Below are 18,315 nucleotides of genomic sequence, written 5' to 3' on the forward strand. Positions count from 1 at the left end.
CATTTTCTTTCTGCTGCTTCCCTCCCTCCTTTTTTTTGAATAATGGGGTGACATTTGTGATTTTCCAGTCCTCTGGGACCATTCCAGAATAAATGATTCCCGAGAGATCATTATCAAAGTCTCGACACCCTCTACCCTCCGAGGGTGTATTCCATCTGGACCTATCGACTTATCCACCCTTTGAACCTTCAGCTTTCTGAGCACCTTCTCCCTAGTCAAGGCACTCACTTCCCTTCCCTGGCAGCCTTTCACATCTGGCACACGGCTAGTGTCTTCTAGAGGGTGCTGTAGTGGCGCCAAAGCTGCTAAACAGAACATGAATGTAACAATATACCGTGATGGAAATGTAAGAAGGTTCGAGGAGATTTTGAACGGGTTTCTTTTTGTAAATAATTTATTGTGAATAAAGCCTGTTTTTTTGGGTTAAATAACCTAACACCTGAAAATCGTACATTCGGGACTGGGAGCAGAGTAGTAGCCAGATTAAAGACACGAGAGACGACTAGAAATGTTGGGATCTGGAGGCAAAAAAAGTCTACTCGAGGGGTCGAGCAGCGCCAGTCTCCCACCGATGGGGCTCCACCCGCCGAGTTCTCCTGCAGACTGCTTATATTTGCAACCGTCGGATCAAATCCTGGTCAGGCAGTCGACATAATGTAGATGAGAAATACTGGAGAACATTTTTCAGCTGTTGACAAGAATTGCGACAATGACAAACATTGTGTTGCACTCCCCAGGCTGGCAGCAGCTGGATCCAGTTGAAGCTCACAGAACGACTTGAAACGGGGGATCTTTGCCCAGGAGGATGCGGTGCAGAACCGGCAGGATGTTTTCTGGTGCGGTTTGGGAAGGGGCTGGAGTCGAGCGGGAAACAGACAGTCAGTGGGGTTGAACTGTTGCGAAAGGCCACCTCTTTGCTGGTGGCCCGCCAGCCGACCGCTCGATGCGTCTGGCGCTGTGCGCGATCCTCCGACAGAGCGAGGCTGGGAGCTGGTGACCCGCGCCGTCTCTCGGGCCAGGCAGAACCGGGAGCGGACCATGCTGACCCTGGCGACCGGGCTGGGAGTCGCCGCCGCCCTGGGGCTGGGAGCCCTTGGGGTCAGGCATCTGTGGCGAAGCTTCCGAGCAAGTCGAGTGGAGCCCAAACTGGTGAAAGTGGCCGAAGTGTCCCGACTCTTCATTTATCCGGTCAAGTCCTGCAAGGGAATTGCTCTGAACGAGGTGGAGATTGACGAGTTCGGGTTTAAGAAAGGCCCGTTGAAGGACAGGTACGAGCCCCCCTGAAGTGGCGGCGCTTTGATTCTGTCTCTTTCCAGACCCGAAGTCTGGCCTCCCCACGTTTATGTAAAGCTCAAGCCCGAATCGTTGGTCATGCAACTTTATCTTTGCTACGTTCACTGACTTGCTGAGTTATTTTTTCCTGCATTGTTGTGACTTAAAAAAAATTGGCTGTTTTCTTACTCACCACTGCCGTCATTTAGGACAGTCCCATTGTAACGGGACTTTTGAGTTTTATTCTTCTTTGACATTGACATGGCCTCCACTAACATCCTTGGCAGACCGGTGCATACTTTCTAAAGATGTTCAACTTGTCGAAAAGCAACTATTTGCGTCCTGTTTTTATTCATTGTGCCGCAGTTTAGTAATTGGAGATCTTCTCAGCGTTTCGTGTTCCACGGTTGTTTTGTTGTACGTCTCAATGAAGGGGCTGTTTATCATCACTCTTGTGTTGTTTTCTTTCAATCTGATTACGGATGCAAGAAACTGAATATGCTCTATTTAAAAAAAAAAAGAAATGGAGAGGTATAACAAGTCGATTAGGTGAAGAAGGTTGTAATACCTTGTGAATGTGGAAAGTTTGGCCAGGTAGAAGACTTGAGCTGGGATATAACCATATAACCGTTTACAGCACGGAAACAGGCCATGTCGGCCCTTCAAGTCCGTACCGGTTCACTTGAACAACTCCACTAGCTCCTCCGCAAACTCCTGAGGAAGTAGAGGCTTTCTTCATGATGCCATTGGTGTGTTGGTTCCAGGAAAGATCTGCCGAGATAGTGACTCCCAAGAACCCACATTTGCTCATCCTCTATTGATGACAATAAAACAATCAAGTCATTAAGGAAAAGTTCTGATCGGTTCATCTCCACCGACCTACCTTTTCCCCATATCCCTTAATTCCCTACTTTGTAAATAGCAGAAGACCTCGTTGATTCTGCCGTGAGCCTTGAGGTCCTCTGCGTGTTTCTCTGATGAAACAGAATGTTTGCTTTAACAAAACTGCACTCCAAGCACTCAGATTAACTTTCCATACTCCCACCCAGGGTTTTGCATCCTTTCTGATCCTGACATTAAATCTCCTAGGAGCATCAATTTGCCTTCCATTAGATTGTGGCTTTCAGAATCAGAATAAATTTATCCCTTGGCCTTATCTACAGCTTCCTAAGGTTAGGCAAATGTGACAATAGCCATTGTTTGCTGGTTTCACATTCCAGTGTGTGAGAGAAAGGTTAATGAGACATTACTTACTTCACAGGATGCCTGAGGAGCTTATTCTAGGTTCACTGTTGCATACCAGCCATCACACAGAGGGATACAGAGCTGCATTGGAGGAATGATTGAATTGAATGATTACTTTCAAGTCAGGAGAGAGGTTCGGCAAGAATAAGGATGAAGGGGGTGGTTCCATTTCATGGGAGATGAGTAAACAAAACTGACCAGTGCATGAATTCAAAGTCCTAGAATCATAAGCCCCTTTCACACTTGCGAGTGATCCCATGAATTAATGGCCGATCCGCCTTTAAAGTGTCCAAGGGTGAAAGCCAAAGCAGCTCAGCGCCCACATCCAAGGATGTCATCTCACGCCGGGGACCCCTAGGACAATCCCTGGCATCTGTAGATGCCCGCATTGCAATCAGGCAAGTGTAGGACGGGTAATTGGATCCTGGGATAGAAATGACACAAGTTTTTGTGGGAGTGCAGGAACATGAAGGAAGAAAAGATTAAAATGAAGGTTTAAACTTTGCCGTGGGAAAGTCGCAGTGGGAGAGAGAGGCGGGAAAATAAATAGCAACAACGGACAATTTTTAAACAGGGTGGGAGAGTTGGTAACTTTCTCCCACTCTCTTTATAAATTGTGCACTATAGCACTACCAACTTTTCCACCCTGTTTAAAAATGGTCCACTATTGCTAGCAGTTTCCCATGGTCCCTTATAAAGGTTTATAAAGATCAGCACATCAACAACAGGGCTGAAGGGCTCATACTGTGCTGTACATGATTAATTTTGTTCAAATATAAGATCATAATACATTGATCAGGATTTAGGGCAGGTCCAACATCACTCAATGGGTCATGATGTCACCAGTAGAAGGTAGAACAATCCTAACTCTCTGGGGATGGCTCCTTGAAAGTGTGAAAGCATTCACTGTCCCAGTTAAGAGTGGTCAACTGTGAGAAGCCATACCTTTATTCCTATCCCAGGACAATGAACAGCCAATTTAGTGGTATGCAAGTGTAAAAGGGGCTTACCTGCCTCACTCCTCTAACGGTTGCCTCCGACTCTCTCCCCTCCCAACTCGATCAACAGGTCCCCAGGTAAGTGCCTTAAAAAAAAAACTCCTTACCTTCCCTCCTTTCCTCTCCCGACTTTACTCTAGGCCCCAGTAAAAGCCCTTCGAGTAATACTGTTCACCTGCTCACCTCTTCTTTCCTCTGCTCCCTCGAGTGATATTGTTCAAGAGAAGAAAGCATGGAAGCAGACTGGTCAACTTATCGACCTACCTCTCTAAATATGTCTTAATCCTAATTGTACCTGCCCCTACCGCAGATTGTTCCATATACTCAACACCATCTGTGTGAAAGACTTGCTCAGCAGTTCCCCTTTAAAATTTACCCCTCTCACCTTAAACCTTATGCCCTTTCATTTTAGACACCCCTACCCTGGGATAAAAGAGCATGATTTTATAAGGTGATTCCTCAGCCTCCTACCCTCCAGGGTAAAGAGCCTATTTAGCCTACTCTTACAATTCAAGCCCTCCAGTTCTGGTAAAATTCTGGTGAATTTTTGGAGAATTGTCAATACTTGTAAAATGATGTACCTTTTCCCACTGGTGATTCAATCACAGAGCATATATTTACTCAGAACTTCATTAATAGTTACGGTGGCAGTGAAACAGAGTTGACTAATGAGAACTGATCCAATCCTTGTGATCCATTTCTTCTGTGTTAGCAAAGAGATAGTATACAGGTTGAAGCCTTGAGGTGCACTAATTTACCATGTATATATGGGAGCAATGCAGCTTTAAAGCTGCTTCAAAACAGGAAGGAATGGAGGTAGCAAAGAGAAAACAAGCAATGCAGATGAAAGGCATAGATAATGATAATAAAGGCAATGATGGTATTGTGGGAAGTACACCAGGTTTGCAGTCATTTTAGTCTTCTATTTATGTTAAGTGCAGGGAAATTTTTGGAAGATCATATGCTCAGGTCACTAATCAGTAATTAAAAAATAATTTTCTCCTTTTATTGATATATTTTAGTATGTGCTACAGTCTTGACTCCTTTTCTCTGCTACACACACGTCATTTGCAGCTGGATGTCCTGGTACACGTGGGTACCAATGACCTAGACCAATTGAGGGAGGAGATCCTGAAGAGGGAGTACTGTGAACTAGGTTGGAGATTAAAAAACAAGACCTCCAGGGTCATAATCTCAGGGTTGCTACTTGTGCTGCGTGTGGGATGGGGCAACAATGAAAAAAATTAGTAAGTTAAATGCATGACTTGAGGAATGGTGCAGGGTGCAAGGTTTTTTGTTCATGGACCATTGGGATCTCTTCTGGGGGAGACATGACCTCTACAGGAAGGATGGGTTGCACCTGAATCCAAAGGGGGCCAATATACTTGCAGTAAGGTTTAATAATGTTGTTGGATATGTTTTAAACTGAATTGGCAGGGAGAGGGAAACTAGACTGATAGGGAAATGGATAGGGAACTGATAGGGAAATGGATAGGAAGGAGAACATAAGACATGGCTACAGGAGAGCCAGGACTGGGAGATGAATGTTCCAGGGTATATGTCCTATTGAAAAGATAGAAAGTTAGGTAGAGGAGGTGGTATGGCTCTGTTGGTGAAGAATGAAATTCGGGTGCTGGAAAGGAAAGACATTGAATCGGGTGGAATAGAGTCTGTTTGGATACAGCTGAGAAATTGCAAAGGCAAAAGAGCCATCATGGGTGTCATATACAGACCTCCGAACAGTGGATCAGATGTGGGAATCAGTTTAAATAAAGAATTAAGAATGGCATGTCAGAGTGGAAGTGATACAGTAGTTATGAGTGACTTCAACTTGCAAGTGGACTGGGAAAATCAAGGTGTGGGAAAGCTAGAGAGTGAGTTTATAGAATGTCTCCGAGATGCGTTCTTGGAGCAGCTTGTGATGGAACCTACCGGGGGAAGTCGATTCTGGACTTGATACTGTGCAATGACATGGAGTTAATAAAAGGGCCTTGAGGTAGGGGTGCCATTAGGTAATAGTGACCATAGTATGATTACTTTTAATCTGCAAATGGAAAGGGAGAAGAAAAGGAAGTCAGAAACATTAGTGCTACAGCTGAATAAGGGTGATTATACAGCTATGAGGGAGGAGCTAGCCAAAGTAAAATGGAAGGACATTCTAGCTGGAAGGACAATTGGGCAAAAATGGCAGGTATTTCTAGACATTTTTCACAGGTTTCAGAATATATTCATTCCAAAGAGGAGGAAAGGCTCTAAGAACAGCAAATGGCGGTTGACAAAGGAAATAAAGTGCAGTATCAGGTCCAAAAGAAATAAGTATAACATGGCAAAGCAGAGTGGGAGGTTAGAGGATTGGGAAGTCTTTGTATATTAAAAAAAAACCCAGAGAAACTAAGAAAGTCATTCGGGAGGGGAAAATGAAGTATGAGAGTAAATTGGCAAGTAATATAAAATGGGATAGCAAAAGCTTCTTCAGTTATTTAAAAAGGAAGAAATTGGTTGGGGCCAAAATTTGGCCCTTAAAAATGGTGAAATTATCAATGGGAACATGGAGATAGATGAGGAATTTAACAAATACTTTGCATTTATTTTTACCAAGGTGGATATAGGTTATGATCAGATAAGGGGTAGGGGGTCAAGCAGTATCTAGGGACTTGGTGAAATTACCTAAGGAAACAGAATCTGATGGATATCCAGATCCAGAAGCAGGTGGTTGTGGGTAAATTGTTAGAACTGAGGCCTGATGGGCTGCATCCCAGGGAGCTCAGAGAGGTTGCTCTGGAAATTGTGGAAGCACTGGTCGACATTTTCCACAGTTCTTTAGATTCGGGGGAAATGCCTGCAGATTGGAGAGTGGCTGATGTAGTACCACTTTTAAAGAAGGGAGGGAGAGCGAATACGGGAAATTATAGACCTGTCAGCCTCACGTCGGTGGAGGGGAAGATATTTGATCCATCATTAAAGGAGAAATAGCAGAACACTGAGGAAGGAATAATATCGGTGCTCGTCAGCATGGGTTCCTTAAAGGAAAATATTGCTTGACTAATCTCCTGGAATTTTTCGAGGATGTAACAAGGAGGGTGGACTTGGGAGAGCCAGTGGATGTGGTGTACTTGGACTTCCAGATAAGGTCCCACACAGGAGGCTAGTTAGCAAAATAATGAGCATGGTATTGGTGGTAGGGTGCTGTCATGGATAGATGGTTGGTTGAGAAATAGGAAACAAAGGGTTGGGAAAAACTGGTCATTTTCTGGATGGCAGATTGTGATGAGTGGGGTCCCGCAGGGATCGGTGTTGGGTTCTCGGTTGTTTATCATTTATGTAAATGATTTGGATGCGGGGATTAATAACTACATATGCAAATTCGCAGGTGACACTAAACTGGATGGTAGTGTGAAGTGCGAGGAGGACGTCTGAAAATTGCAGGGGGACTTGAACAGGTTAGGGGAGTGGACGGAGAAATGGCAGATGAAGTTTAATGTGAGTAAATGTGACGTTGTCCATTTTGGAGGCAGAAACAAGAGTATTATTTAAATGGAGTTAAGCTAGGGAGTGGGGTAATGCAAAGGGATCTGGGTGTACTTGTTCACCAGTCATTGAAAACTAGCGTGCAGGTTCAGCGGTGAAGAAGGCGAACGGGATGTTGGCTTGCATAAAGAGGGGATTGGAGTATAGGAGTAGAGAAGCCCTCCTGCAGTTGTACAGGGCCCTGGTGAGACCTCACCTGGAGTACTGCATCCAGTTCTGGTCCCCATATTTAAGAAAGCGCATATTTGCTATAGAGCAAGTGCAGTGCAGATTTACAAGGTTAATTCTCAGGATGGCAGGATTATCATACGTGGATAGGTTAGAAAGACTTGGATTATATGCGATGGAGTTTAGAAGGATGAGGGGAAACATGATTGAGGTATTTAGGATTATCAAAGGGGTTGACAGGGTGAAATCAGAGTACATGTTCCCAATAATGGGAGAGACTAGGATTAGAGGGCATAGTTTAAGAATGGAAGGCCATTTGTCAGAAATTAGGAGAAATTTTTTTTACCCAGAGTTGTTGGTCTGTGGAATGCATTGCCACAGAGGGTAGTGGGGGTGGATTTGCTGGATAGATTTCAGAGAGTGTTAGATAAGGCTCTTGTGGGCAGGGAATTGAGGGTTATGGGGATAAAGCTGGGAGTGGTTATTGAAAGAGAGAGGTCAGCCATGATCTGATAAATGTGGTGCTGGCTCGACAGGCCAATTGGCCTACTCCAGCACCTATTGTCTATAACAGTAGAATACAAAATACATTTGTATGCTTTGATGCTGCTATTTTCCCTTTAATTCCTTTATGTACTTTATATTTTAAATTATTTTCTGTAATGCCAGTCTATTTTTTTTAAAATTCAGTTCCAAGTACTACTCACCTCTCCACTTAATTTTTCAATTGCACACACCCTTTCAGTTTGAATAAAGGAATAAATTATGTAAACATGGGTTTTGTTAGTTTTCACTAAGCTAATATCAGACAAGGTGAAAGAAAATGTGCCTGATGTGACTGTTTTTTGAGAAAAGTTGTCTGGGGACCTGCTTCTGCTTGATTTCCAGTAGCCCGTGGTGGAAGATGTGTTGGTGTAGATATGGGGAGGGTCCAGCTGGACTATGTGATAACACAGTGAAAGTTCTGTCATGTTATGTTTGCAAAATTATAATTTGGTCAGGCATTTAACTACACTGGGAAATGGAGGAATTCAAAATGATTGAGCAATTTTGATAGAAGAAATGAAAAAAAAAGATTTTAACAACACAAAGAGCTGTAAATTGAACTGTATACTTGCATTTGATTAATTGAGCTGGAATATGCATAAACTTGTTCATTGGTATGTTAGAGTAATAAAAATAATTGATTTAACTAAAAGTTTCTGAAAGGGTTTTTACTTTAATAAATGGTATGATCTAAATAATATATACATCAGGCTTTTACATTAATTTAGCAATATGTTGCAATCAATTCATTAACTACTGCTTTCTGGGAAATTGAGAACTGGCAGCTCCTTTTGTCACTGATCTGTTACAACTCCTCTCTAAAGGACTTGAAACATTCCCTTAATTAAGAATTAGTACTCTAGCATTCACACATCCAGGTTGGTTGCCAATAATGTTCAGTAATAACTTGACTAGATTGTCTTCTTTGGCTTGGCTTCGCGGACGAAGATTTATGGAGGGGGTAAAAAGTCCACGTCAGCTGCAGGCTCGTTTGTGGCTGACAAGTCCGATGCGGGACAGGCAGACATGATTGCAGCGGTTGCAGGGGAAAATTGGTTGGTTGGGGTTGGGTGTTGGGTTTTTCCTCCTTTGCCTTTTGTCAGTGAGGTGGGCTCTAGATTGTAATCTGTATGTAAATATGCTGGAATGGTTTTTGCAACATTATTATTTCAACGTTGCAATAGTGATTGCATTTCAATATGCACCATTATTTTTGCATTACATTTGGCCATCTTCGTTTAATAACATTACTGTATAAATGTATTTTTCCCTTCAGGGTATAGGGAGCTTTGAGAAGAGGGAGTACCTTTGGTGCTGATAGCTGTACCTAACTTGTGTACAGAAGTTATGTACCAGCATGCCCCAGGAAAGCCATTCCAGGAGCTGCGCATCACAGTGAAGGGCCAGAACCTCCAGGCAGTCAACAACTTTACTTACCTGGGCAGCATACTCTCTCGTGCAGTGAACATAGCCGCTGAGGTCAACAACAGGATTGACAAAGCCAGGGCTGCCTTTGGGAGACTCCATGAGAACATCTGGGAACGGAGAAGACTCGGCCTTACCACCAAGCTGAAGGTCTACTGTGCTGTGGTCCTTACCACCCTTCTTTACCCCAGCGAGACCTGGACTATCTACAGCAGACACGTCAAACAGCTCAACTAATTTCACTGAGCTGCCTCTGCAGACTCCTCCACATCAGATGGTAGGACAAAGTCCCCGACACTGAAATCACCCTCCAACTGAAAGCCTAAGCCAGGTGGGCTGGACATGTGGTCAGAATGCCAGACAGCCGATTACCTAAGCAGCTGCTGTACGGAGAACTGTCAGGGCAAGCGCTCTGTCAGGGGACAGAAGAAACGTTACGAAGACTGCCTCAAAGTGTCCCTCAAAGGCCTGGATGTCGACATCAACACGTGGGAGACCCTTGCCCTTGACTGTCCAGCTTGGCACAGCAAGATCACCACAGGAGCCCTGTGCAGCTGAAGTCAGGCGCATCATCGAGGTTCAATGAAAGCATGCTGTGTACAAGGCCCAAGCAGCATCCATTGCCACGAAAGCACCCATCCACTTGTGTCCCACATGTGGGCGAGCCTTCAGGGCCTGGATTGGCCTCACCATTCACCTCCGGACCCATAGCCACCAATCTCCAATTTGACTTTGAAGTCATGGTCATCTTCGACTGCCAAGGACAAACAACAACATTTTTCCCCCTCATTAAGTAATGAGCCCAGTTGTATATACTGCATACTTCTTAAATCACCTAGAGCAGTGATCTCAACCTTTTTCTTTCCACTCACATGCCACTTAAATATTCCCCATGCTGTAGGTGCTCTGTGATTAGTAATGATTGCTTAAGGTAGTATGTGGATGGAACGACAAAGTTTGAAAACCAGTGTTTTAATCATACCTAATTAACTCGTTATGTGCACAGTGTCATAATGTTAAAGGAAATGGGCCAATGACAATTTTTCTCAAGCAAAATATTTTAGTAACAATTGGGTCTAGAACAGTGATTCTCAACCTTCCCTTCCCACTCACATAACATTTTAAGTAATCCCTTGCTAATCTGAGCACCGATGGCATAGGAATTGCTCAAAGTGGTATGCAAGTGGAAAGAAAAAGGTTGAGAAGCACTGACGTAGAGAAATGTGGAATATAAAGACTATGGATGGAATGACGTTGTTTATGCACTCACACAATTAAGACTCTGAGACGTGATGCTTTCTCATCCTTCTGTTAGACTAACATGGCTACTAACACACAGGGTTATATATGGAAGGGTGACATGATGTCCAGCAGAGGGTGGACTTGTATCCAACACTCTAACCACCACCCCCCCCCCCCCCACCACACTGTGCAGTAAATGCTGACTGGGCCCCTTTGAACTAATAAGATTGCATCAGACCCAGGACTACAAGTGAGAATTAAAATTCATCTCATGAGTAATTATAATTATAAAAGGGAAAGTATTTAATAATAATCAGGGCACATAGTCCTTAAGGTGTTCAGGTGGTCTTCTTTCTCTTTTGGACCACCTCAGCGTGATTTACTGTTCCGTTCTTTGCTTGGGACCTGTAGATAGTCAGGTTGGTGGTTGAGTCGGTGACGACTGCCTGCCTTTTGCCCTCCTGGCTATGTGTCTCAGTTACTGGACTCCTCACTGGATTGGTCAGCTTTGTGACTGTCTCTGTCACCCTCTCACTTCGCCTGAGGTGTGGGATGGTTGAGGCAGGCCATGACAGGTCTGGTTCCACCTCCTCCAGTTCATGGATCTTAGTGTCAGTCAATGCTCGTAATTGGTCAATCTGTTGCTTCTACAATCTATCCCCCACTAGAACAGAGAATGAGCAGGTTCAATTTTTGTAAGATTACTCCTACCATGGGTCTTTATACTGTCTATAATCTTGTACCAGAACTCCCTCGCCCACTTCCAGTGTTTGAGGTGAGGTTTGTGGTGATGCTGTTTTTTGCAATTGGAGACCCAGATCTGGATGAACTGTGGACAGTTTGGTCCCAGGTTACGGCCAAACATTAGTTCTGCTGGGGTGTGTTTTGTGGTAGAATGTGGAGTGTTTCTGTATTCCAATAGGAAATCTGCGATTTTGTGTTCAGGAGGCATTTAGAAGTTTCATGGTTTTCTTTTTTTGAACATTTGTACAAAAAGTTTGCCTCCCCATTAGTACTGGGGTGATAGGGTGTGGACAAAATATGTCTGATATTGTTGTCACACACAAAAAAAAACTCTGATGTAAATGAGGTCCATTGTCCATAACTAATTCATGAGTCAATCCATAAATGGCAAAGATAGCTCGTAGACAGTCAATTTTTCAGCTGTGAAACTACTGGCCATTTGGAGTGTGTGTCCACAGCTATTAGGAAAGTCTCACCCATGAATGGTCCAGCGAAGTCTACATGAATCCAATGCCAGGGTTTGGATGGCCATTTGCATGAGTTAGCTTCAGCTTGTGGGACTTTTGGCTGCATTTACTGACAAACTTTGTATTCCCTTACTGTTGTTTCAATGTCTCTGTCTATGGAAGGCTACTAGACATGCATCTGGGCCAGTGCCTTCATTTGTACGATTCCTGGATGGTTGTGGAGTAGTTCTGATAACATAATAGTTTGCCATTTGTCTGGAATAATTGTATAGGTACCCCATAGTAAACATCCTTCTTTGACTGATAGTTCATGGTGGTATGTGTGGTAAGGTTTTAGATCTTCTGGAATGACTTCAGATTCAGGCCACCTATTTAGAGTGAAGTATATGATCTTGCTTAATGTTGCCTCTTTTTGAGTTTCCTTTGCGATCATCTGGGCTGTAATGGGCAGTTGAAGTTGTTCTTGGTTAATGGCTACTGTCTCTGCTATCCATTTAATAATTTGATGTTCTTTTGATTAAGGCATCGGCATGGCTGTTGGATGTTCCTGGTTTATGTTTTATTTCATAGTTATACACCGCTCGTAGCGTGGCCCATCTTTGAAGTCTGGCTGCAACTAATACTGGTATACCTTTGTGTGCCCCAGGATTAAACTAAGAGCCTTATTGTCTTCCATAAAGATAATGGTGGAATTGTTTTACTCCAAAAATTATTGCCAATCCTTTTTTTCGTTGAGTGTAATTGCATTCACTTGTGGTTAATGTTTGTGAAGTGTACACTACTGGTTGCTCACCTTTTTCTGTGATTTATATTAAAAAAAATTATTTTTGGATAGTACCGCTCCTAGTCCCACTGGTGAAGCATCCACGGCTCATGTAACTTCTTTACTTGGGTCGTAGTGGATCAGCACCTTATTTGTTGACGTTAGTATTTCCTTTAGTTGATTGACTGTGTTTTTAGTTTCTGTGTTCCAATACCATGCTTGATCTTTCTTGAGTAATTGGTTCATTGGGCTGCATAGTGTAGACATATTAGGGATATGTTTTCGGTAGCGATTAACGAGTCCTCGGAAGGACTGTAATTCTGATTTGTTGGTTGGGTATGGGGCCTTGCAAATGGCTTCTGTTCCAGCTGGATTCATTTGCACCCCTTCGTTGTCGATTGTAAACCCAAGGTTTGTTACTGAGGGTGCATGAAGTCACATTTGTCCTATCGTAATCGTATATTGTGGTCTGGTTAAAACTTTTTCAAGGTTTTGTAAGTGTTCACTGTTGTTTCAGCCTGTGATGGTGATATCATCTAGGTAACACCCAACTGAGAGTCCATGTAGTAATTTGTCTATTGTTGCTTGAAAAACCACAGATGTTGCTGAAACTCCGTAAGGCCCGTGTGTAGGTAAATAGGCCCAGATGGGGATTGATTGTCACATATTCCTTGATTTTTGTCCAATTCTATCTGTTGATATGCTTGTGACAAATCTAGTTTTGTGAATTTTTACTCTTCGTTTAGTGCTTGGAACAATTCTTCTGCCTTGGGCATGGGGTGTTGTGATGGATTGATAGTGATCTTGTAATTGCCGCAAATGCAAATTTCACTGTTTGCTTTTCATATTGGTATGGTGGGTGCTGTCCATTCACTGTATTGTATTGGTTCTAATATGCCTTTGTTTTGGTCTGTTTAATTCCGCCTTGATTTTTCCCTTTCATAGCAAATGGGAATGTTGTGGCTTTGAAGAATTTAAGTTCTGTATCTTTTAATTACAGTTTGATTTCTCTCTCTCTGCAATTGTTTTGACTTTAGCTGCCTGCTTATTTGTAGGCCACTTGTGCTTTAGAAGCAGACATTTAGCTTTGATATGTCCTTCTGTTTTGCAATGGTTTCATTTAGAATTTTTGAATAAACAATTTTCTGGTCAGTGGTTGTATTTTCCAAACGGAAGCATTGTTGGCAGGAAGACCTCCCCAACCATTAGGTCTGGTTGACCCACATCCAAGTTTTTAATCTGACATTTCAGAGCTGAAGGCAGCCCTCTATACAATCTGTAATGACATCTTGATCCAGTCCCAATTTTTTTTTTTTTTTGCCTTGCTTGATGATTTGCCAGCCCCATCACTAATCTGTCGCACTGTGCCTGGTTTAGAAACCACTCAATGACAGTGCTCCACCAGTTTGCGTAACAATGCCAGGTATTCACTTACTGTTTCTTCTGGTCCTTGTTTGCTTTTGTAGAATTATTGCCTTTCTGCCATAATTAATGGTTTGCGGTTTAAATGGTTCCTTAAGAGCTGTGCATAATTTGTTGAATGTCTTCATCCCTGGATCCTCTGGGGACAGCAAGGCCTTAAGGAGATTGAATGTTTTGCTGCCCATTATATTGAGGAAGAGGGCACGTTTGCAGTTTACAGGACCTTCTACAATATTGTGGGCTACGCAGTAGTGGTTAAACCATTCTACAAAGTTATTCCAACTTCTATTTCATTGAATTCCCTGAATTTTCCCTCCGCCATCTTGGTGCGCTTTTGCCTTGATCTTTTGGTGGAAATTTGGGGTTGTTAGATAGACTTTTTCTTCCTTCTATTGTTTTCTTTCTCACGGTTGGTTCATGGAGGGTTTGTTTCATTCTTTGACACCACTGTTGTGTATGCACTCACACAATTTGTGTGTGTGTGTGTGTGTGTGTGTGTGTGTGTGTGTGTGTGTGTGTGTGTGTGTGTGTGTGTGTAAAGTTACATCATGATGTGGGCATCATGATGTCCAGCAGAGGACAGGCTTATACTCAACAGACAAGACTGATTGGCTGAGTCCCAAAACTATATAGACATCCATGATATCTGCAGCAAATACTGACCATGAAAAGGCTGCTTGGAGGCTAAGTAGGCTCTTAACTGTGATTGAGTTAGAACAAATTCATAGCAAAGTCCAAATGCATTTTTAAACTGTTCATTAATGAACATAAAAAGACGTACTGTGGTAATGTGATTATGTCCATGAAAATGTGGTAATGGTCAACAGAAAATATCTGAGTCCTACTCACCCTTCTCCTCCTCTATCTTGCTATACAGGTCCAATTGGGCCATTGATTCTTAAACCTTGTGAAACCCACCGTGCATGCACCAACAGCCAAAATGAATAGTGCGTGAGCACTAGAAGAAACAGAACATGTGCAGCACCCGGGGTGTCTCCAATGCCTGGAGCCAAACTAACAAGAATAAACAACATACCTTTGGGTCCTACGATACTGTCCACTAATTATTGTGGTCCTTGGCACCACTCTGGACCAGTAAAGTCTGTAGTCTGTGTCAACTGACGATGCCACTTCGATATGAATTGCAGCTAAACATGTGAAAATAACAACATTGCACTTTACAACACTCCTTCCACGCTTCACTTCAAAGGGTCCAAAATATTGACTCCAACATGTGTGAAGGGAGTTTCATCAGGAGAGACTCTGTCCAGGGGAAAATCTGCCATTGGCTGTTGTCCAGGAGTAACATTTACACGCCAACAAACAACACATTTTGACACAATTTTTCCGATTGACTTGATCAGTGGCACCAGGAATCCAATATTTTTGGTGTAGTCTGGATAAAATATGGTTGTGATCACCATGACCCACCTCTTCATGAACATGTCGAAGAATTAGATCAAAAATGTGAAAATCTTTGTCTAGTATGACAGGGTCTTTAATCTCTTCTGGCATTTGCTGCTCTGCTAATTCACCCACCAACTCTTAATACATAATTTTCCAGAATGGGGTTGAGTTATGAATGTGGCAAGTCCTCATTCCTTTTCTTAGATGAGATTTCATCTGAAAATCTCTTCTGGCAAAAGCAGATAATCTCCATCTTGGCATTAGCCAGTTCTTCAACTGTGAGATCATTGTTTTCTGGAGTCTCAAAATTTTCTGTCTCCTTTTGTGGCAGATCTCTGGATGTTATCTGCCTGAAGCTGAGCAAAAACACTGCCTGCTTGTTTCCCCTTTCTGCTATGATACAGAAGCAGCTCTTTAAGTCTGAGCCTCCATGCTACTACCTAATTCAAACGAGTCCAAGATGAGAAGTCGTGGATTAAGCAGGTTACTGTATCCATTTCTTCCCAACTAATCCTATTCCTACACAAATCTTGCAGGATATTCTTGACAGTGAGAACTACTCGTGCCACTATTATTAGGGGATCATAATATTGAACTGACTGTTGAACTTATAGACATCAGACTATAACAGGAAGGTTGTCATGGTCCAAGTCCAGATTCTTCATTTTGTTTGCTTTCTCTGTTTCAGGTAACATGACTGTGATAGTATAGTTTCTATCACCAATGTGTATATGTACAGATTGTAGTGTGGGATGACTGTGATTGGCTGAGAGCATAGCCACACCTATTGGCAGGTTTTAAAGGGTTGCTCCTAGCCAGACCAGGTCATTCTGGACTGGTCGACCTACATGTGATACGCTCCAGTCTTCTAGTTAATAAAAGCCTTGGTTTGGATCAACAAGCCTTTGATTCTTTCGACGCGCTCTACAATGACTAATGTTACTTATTCACTTGGTAAGTAGAAAACCTCCCTTGAAACCAAACGCTCGTAGCTCATGATAAAGAGCTTCTTCGGAAGCTGCTGAAGTGAGGCAGTTATTCACATAGAAGTTGTTCATAATGGCACTTCCATTTTGAGGGCTAAACTGTTTCATTGTTATGCTCAGCACACTTCCTAAGGACAAAGTTTGCACAATTTGGAGATGAAGTTGCTCCAAATAAATGAAGATCTAGCCCTTGTAAGAGCTGATAATTTGGTGAAACCCCCGAAATGTCATTCCACAGTCAAACACCACTTTTTTTTGTGGATGCAAAACCCCATGGTATGGTAGATACCATTTACTGCCATCTCTATATTCTAAAACACTATCTGGTGCTTTCCCTGTATAACCTCATACATGAAGTTGGTGGAGTCTGAATGAAAAAAAGAATCCCTCTAGAATCTTCTCTTTAGGTTCAGTGTACGTTGCTCAGCAACACTTCTATTGTCATGCATGCATAGTTCTCTTTCCTTTCAAGGTAATCCAATGAAATAATGGCAATCGACTTGCTTTGCAGACGTTGAGACTAAATCCAAGAACTGCTCATCTTCTTTTGAAGTTTCTTGGTCATCACTGAGGCCCTCAGGAAAGTCAGTCCTGAACTGCTGTTCCCACAGCTCAAGTTTCACAGTTGATATCCTGTTGACACCTGTTGCTGACTGTTCCTGAGCATTTTTTTCCTCCTAATGGTCCATTAATCACCCAACCAAGCATAGTTTAGACAGCATAATGTCCATCTCCCACACTCAGTATTACATCTAGTGGTTGCAGAGCCTTTGGTACAGCTGAGCCAATCAGCATCTCTATTTCAGCCAATTTCAGGAAGATGAACATTCCTCAGATGAGACCATCGATCAATATTGTTTTGATGTGGGATGTTTCCTTTGTCTACAGGCATAGTCTTCTGCGTGTATATGTCTGGGAGATCACAAAAATCGTTGCTGTCCAGCCAAGCGACTTCTAAGCCTGAAACAATGCGGACTTCAGTGACTTTATCTTGACCCATAGTTCTCAATAGAATCCTTGACCTTCTTCCCTGGAGATTAAGCTTATTCAATAGCCCCACTGCAAAATAACGCAGTGATCCCTGGGACAAGAAAATGCATAATTAGGCACTGTTGCATTCCCCTTCCTGGCCATGTACAGGGATTATTGAGAGTTTGCAGTTATCCTCACCAGCTCCAGTAAGACCATTGGTTTGAACTGAAACTACAGCACCATTTTCAGTTGCTTCCTTTCTTTCTGTTTGCTCCTTTTCCATTTCCTTCTTTGGTGAATATGCAGGATCCCGGGATGCTTTAAACTGCATGCATTGCAGTTGAGTTGCTTCCTGCAGTTTTTGCTGAGGTGTACTTTGCACAAATGGCCAAAACATACACCATTTTCTTTTAGGAAACTGATTTTTCTCCCTATGTGCCATCTTTCCCAACTCTGGACACATCTTCAAAGCATGTCCACCCCCACAGAACAAACAGCTCTTCACAGCAGGAAAACTCCTTTTCCTTAGTTCTTTTATTATTTTCCTTATCTGCAACTGTCACAGGGGTGGCAAAGGTATTTCCTTTTGTTCTTGGATGAGGCTGTGACTTGGGCCTCCTTATATCTTTGCTCACTGTTGGAGTGTCTTTGATATCTCCAAATCCTGGATTTGCTGCAATTTTCACTTTCCTTTCAAGGAAATCCACCATCTCCTTAAAGATTTTTTTTTCTGGAAATCACAGGTCACAATTCTCCATGTATCCCTCAACCAGTAGGGCAACTTCCTTCTGATGACTAGTATATTAGTGGGCATGTCAAACTCGTGCATGTAATTGATATCTTCCAAGGTATTACAACATCCTCTTAGAAAGAGGGTGTATGCTTATAGAGCTTTAGTGTCATCCCATTTTATTGACTACCATGAAGGAGTCTTCTCTATAAAAACTGTAGCAATTTTATGCTAGTTGCTAAAATGCTGCTGTAGTAAAGACAGCCTTCCTGAATCCTCTGTCCAGGTCCATATGTTGGCAACTCTTTACAAGTTCCCTTGGCTGCCCTCTTCTGTATTGTTTCAGATTATAGAGACAATCTTTGGGGTTTTTGTTCTTTCTTTCAACACTGTTCAAAGG

The 18,315-nt window shown here is 42.7% G+C and overlaps 1 protein-coding gene across 1 annotated transcript in view; it reads left to right on the forward strand.

Annotated features, from left to right (window-relative positions):
* Window positions 1-646: 646 nt before the first annotated feature.
* The window catches only part of marc1 (mitochondrial amidoxime reducing component 1), a 56,312-nt gene continuing 38,643 nt past the window's right edge, over window positions 647-18,315 (forward strand). Inside the window, exon 1 of the mRNA XM_069931369.1 lies at window positions 647-1,268. Within this exon, the coding sequence (XP_069787470.1) occupies window positions 1,039-1,268 (230 nt within the window). The 5' untranslated portion in view covers window positions 647-1,038. The remainder of the gene's footprint in view (window positions 1,269-18,315) is intronic.

Source organism: Narcine bancroftii, chromosome 4 (assembly GCF_036971445.1).
Source record: "Narcine bancroftii isolate sNarBan1 chromosome 4, sNarBan1.hap1, whole genome shotgun sequence".
Classification (NCBI taxonomy): Eukaryota; Metazoa; Chordata; class Chondrichthyes; order Torpediniformes; family Narcinidae; genus Narcine; species Narcine bancroftii.